The sequence below is a fragment of the Numida meleagris genome, chromosome 3, assembly GCF_002078875.1.
Source record: "Numida meleagris isolate 19003 breed g44 Domestic line chromosome 3, NumMel1.0, whole genome shotgun sequence".
NCBI classification, from domain to species: Eukaryota; Metazoa; Chordata; class Aves; order Galliformes; family Numididae; genus Numida; species Numida meleagris.
Genome location: NC_034411.1, coordinates 7916901 through 7920580, shown reverse-complemented (window position 1 = coordinate 7920580; position 3680 = coordinate 7916901). Strand labels below are relative to the sequence as shown.

Genomic DNA, 3680 nt, shown 5'->3' with positions numbered 1-3680 from the left:
CCGTGATTTTACAGCTTTATTTGGACTGACAATTAATGACATCTGTTACGCTAACAGATAAGCATGCCTGTCTGAGGAAACCATAGGCACACGCACACTGTAAGACAATTCCATCATACATCATCATCACAGGGTTAGGCACTCAGACCGTTTAGGTAAAGAGGTGTGAGGTGAAATACACAGGCACTTTTACTTAGTACTGGCAGCATCCAGTCTTAAAAGGTAGTATAAAAAAAAAAACAACCAGAAACAACTCTTAATTTCAGTTGCACCTTCCTTAATGGTACAACCTTTTATAAACAGCCTAAAAACTTCAAAATGCTTCCTGCCCCATTTTCTGTGTCCTCCTCTCTCTCTCTCTATAACTGTTTTATCTTTAAAAGGGGGGAGCAATGGGCGAAATAGTGAAAAACTCACTGTACTTACCCTAGTGTAAATGGCAGTGCCCAGTCAGTGGTTGGGTAGCCGCAGGAAGCCATCCACACATCAGCCTTTTTACTTTCTGCAGGTTCCAATCACTGCACAAATCCATCCTGTGGTAATGGCTTCAGTGAACAGGCGCGTTTTTAGAAAGTCTCCTCCTCAGCCGGCAGCGTGGAGCCCAGCTGCGAGAAATACCCTGAAACAGGACTGCTCCCTAACAACTCTGAATCCTATATGCAAGCAAAAGACATTTATTCATATAAAGTTCTGTAAAAAAATAAATTTTAGAACAGTATAGTTTTATAGAGAAAAACATTTTCTACAGAGTTCCAACTGCAAGATTTTTATGTTGTACCATCATTAAATAAGGTGGGACACCATGTGAATTCCATTGCACTAGAAGAAATGCAAAGCATCTTTTTAATATAAAGATATACAGAGCATTCTAGACAACTACAGCTGTGTTACAGCTATGTGTTCTTTTGGATTTGGTCCAAAGAAACCTGAGTCTGTTTCCAGAGAGAACGAAAAACATTGCACAGACAGCTGATCACTTGTTTCTTGCTGAAGGACACTGAAAGATCACTCCCTGCAGCTCACTCTGAGCCTAGTTTCCCCGGCTATCAATAGTGTCCTTTCTTGGACTCTGTTCTTCAGTATTCACCTCACAGTCGTCACGCTTCTTAGAAGAAAGTCGGTCTGTTGTCAGAGCCAAGCGACTGCTCCCAGTGGATTATCACCTCTTCTGCTCCCAAATTTCAGCCATGTTTAGGTCTAAGTTGTTAAGGCCTTTCAGAGCTTGAAGGTTTCCAGTGTAGAAAGCTACATCTGACGTAACCAGTCTGCATTGAAACATGCACTAAGGTTAGCACCTGAGCTTAACGAATCTGCCTCCCAGTTTTAGAAAGTCCACCAGAGGTGATTCATGAACCAGGCAAACAATTGCAACAGTACATCTTTAAATACTGTGATTGGATTAAGTATGTTAAGTATCAGTTCAAAACTCAATGCTCTGAAAAGGGTTTATCTTAAAAGAGCAAGAGTATACAACTTGGGATGACTGCCTGATGTAAAAGCTAGCTGTTAGGGAAGGGAAGAGCAAGTTCTGAAAATTCAGCTGGGGGTGACAGAAATGCAGTCTGGTGTATCAGAGGACCCTGTTCTCCAAAAGGGACCTTTTTAGGCCCTCCAGCTGCAAGCATTACACAAGAATGAAGGCAGCAGCACGAAGACATGACAGCACATGATTCAGGACAGATGAAACACGCAAACAACACACCCTGGGTGCTCTAATTTCAGCTTGAGCTGCTGTGGCCTCACTGCTATTCAGTAAGCTTGCTGGCTTACACATCTTTTACTAAGCAACTTGGTGTTATCTGCAACTACACCATAAATACAGAAAACCATTTCAGATAAACTAACAGAGAAGACAAGGGTGAATAAGCTTAAGCAAGACAAGAATCAATCAATTTGGACAGGAACAAAAGTATTCCTCATTCCAGCAACATTTCAGAACATTTACTAACTTCTTTCTCTGTCTTCTTTCAATCTAAGACAATGCTTTGCATGAGGGTAGGCTGACTGAATTCAATGCCCGGCTCCCCAATCTCTTAGCAAGCTGACCGCATTCCCATAGTTACTATGGAAAGGCACAAGTCATGTTCTTCAGTGTTGGAAAGCTCCGAACAAATACTGAAACGTGGAGTGTGGCTGCATTCTCCTACAAATTCTTGGATAAGACAACGCCTGCCTATTTAAATTAATCAGTAAAAAGAAAAAAAAAAGGATACTGACCCATTCTGAGGTCCTCCGTCATTAACTACATTTAGGTGGGCCAGCTGCCTCTTCAGATGAAGTTTGTAGCTTGCATTAATTCTTAAAAACAACATCTAGAAGAAACAAACCAAACCAAATGAGGAGCCATTCCATCGCCTACAAAGAATACACTGCAAACATCTGAACTCCCACTAACCTTCCGTTTTGTTCATGCAATTCATGTGCTTTTCCCATCTGCCAGGCCTTCCGCCTCCTAGTCTAGCTGGCCACTACAATATATCCTCACATACAGGACAGAACACACTCTTGCTCATTTCTTACATGTTGCACTTAAAGGACAGTTTTATTTATTTATTTTTCTTCCCTGTTGTCTGAAGCATCTAGGAACTGCTAGAAGAGAATTAATCTTTTTCCTGAACTATAACCATTTAAGTCTTTTTTTTTTTTCCAAGAGGAAGTGCAAAAAGCAATCTGAAGGGAACATTTAATTTAGCGTAAAAGAGAAACTACAACTCAGCACATTCAGCAACTCTATCAGTCCTTCCTGTCCTTAGATTTACAACTCTGCAGTAGCACTAACTGCAGCAAAATACTGAAAAAGGCCATCTGGTACAATCTAGCTGCATAATACATTTGGAACCTTCAGAACCCACCCTCTTTGAGCAGTGTGACAGAAGAATTCCGAACAGGGGCTGTATCTGAGCCACAGCATACTGTCTGTTGCATAGGATTTCAACACCAGTTCCCAAATGGAATATTCTCTTCTCTAGATACTCAACTGCAGCTCCGAATGCTGGAATCAGTCAGGTCACTTTGTGCACCCCACTGCTCTCCCTTCACATCCAAATGCTGACTTCAGTTCACACCGAGCTGTCTGAACATGACTGCTGCCAACTGCTCTGGTGTGGAGGTTTTGCCAACTCAAAATTCCCACTCCCAGCAGATAAAGCAGAAGTCTCTCTTGTTACAGAGTGCGTTTGCAAGAGAGGTGTTATATGGATTTCAAAAGTAACGCTCACCTGAGTTTGTTCCTCAGGAAGGAGATCGTATATAGCTTCATGCATCTTTGCCATTTGCTTGCAGATATTCCTGAAGCATGCTGAAGGAACAGGAGCTTTCACTTCATACTGGAAATAAAAGCAAAACCAGTTACACTCCTTTCTGTCCCCGTAGAGCAGTTTATATAGGAGAATTTCCAGCAGCTACTGGAAGCTCCGTGCTGCTGCTGCTATCGTGAATCAAGGCTCATTTAGCATACCACAGATGGAAAGGGGCACTGGGCACAGTCTGGTGCTATTCACCCAAGGGTCATCACACAATCCATCTTTTAGCAATTCCTGCCTTATTAGCAGTCACACTCAAACCAGGATGAAATCTGAACATTTCCACCTTTATTCATCTTTGTTAGTTTTCGTTGCTTCTCCTTGCTCATGATTTTTGCCCCCTGAGTTACAGGCCCACGCAAACAATCCCTAACAGCT

At 42.1% G+C, this 3680-nt stretch overlaps 1 protein-coding gene across 2 annotated transcripts in view; it reads right to left on the bottom strand.

The window, feature by feature from the left end:
- VPS54 (VPS54, GARP complex subunit) overlaps window positions 652-3680 on the bottom strand; it is a 43249-nt gene continuing 40220 nt past the window's right edge. For both annotated transcript variants that reach the window (XM_021389818.1, XM_021389819.1), the window contains 3 exons: window positions 3219-3326; window positions 2218-2312; window positions 652-1265 (listed from right to left, as the gene is read on the bottom strand). In XM_021389818.1, the coding sequence (XP_021245493.1) occupies window positions 1160-1265; window positions 2218-2312; window positions 3219-3326 (309 nt within the window). In that variant the 3' untranslated portion in view covers window positions 652-1159. The remainder of the gene's footprint in view (window positions 1266-2217; window positions 2313-3218; window positions 3327-3680) is intronic.